The following is a 422-nucleotide window of genomic DNA, read 5'->3' on the forward strand; positions in this document are numbered from 1 at the left end:
CCCCATGCCGAGCCCAACGTGGAGGCCGCCATGACACCGACGCCGCCTGCCCTTCGACCCCGCGTTCTCGGCGCGCGGCTATGCTCGGCCACGCCCCCGGCAGGTCAAGCAGCACGGCGAGGCGGCGGGAAGGCGACCTCTGGACGCTGCTCGGAGAGGAGCCAGGTGTCGCTGTGGTCTGCCGCCGTGCACCTCAGGGAGAGCCCCGCCTGAGTCCCAGGGATTCCGCCCAGGCTCTCCCCTTCCTTTCCAGGCCCTCCTGAAGATGTGTTTATCGAGATAGGAGAATGGAGAATAATTTAACAGTTTACTAGCTTGATTTATAACTTTTAAACAATTATTCACATGGCATGTGAGCTTCCTTAGGCCCTCTTAACCTCAGGCCGGTGAAATGTTACAGTTGAGTCTAGTTGCCAGGACCC

At 59.5% G+C, this 422-nt stretch overlaps 1 protein-coding gene across 1 annotated transcript in view; it reads right to left on the reverse strand.

Moving 5' to 3' along the window:
- The window catches only part of NDUFAF6 (NADH dehydrogenase (ubiquinone) complex I, assembly factor 6), a 35,875-nt gene extending 35,843 nt beyond the window's left edge, over positions 1–32 (reverse strand). The window contains exon 1 of the mRNA XM_010833527.1: positions 19–32. Within this exon, the coding sequence (XP_010831829.1) occupies positions 19–32 (14 nt within the window). The remainder of the gene's footprint in view (positions 1–18) is intronic.
- Between the last annotated feature and the right edge of the window lie 390 nt (positions 33–422).

The sequence above is a fragment of the Bison bison genome, unplaced genomic scaffold (assembly GCF_000754665.1).
Source record: "Bison bison bison isolate TAMUID 2011002044 unplaced genomic scaffold, Bison_UMD1.0 scf7180017863702, whole genome shotgun sequence".
NCBI lineage: Eukaryota > Metazoa > Chordata > Mammalia > Artiodactyla > Bovidae > Bison > Bison bison.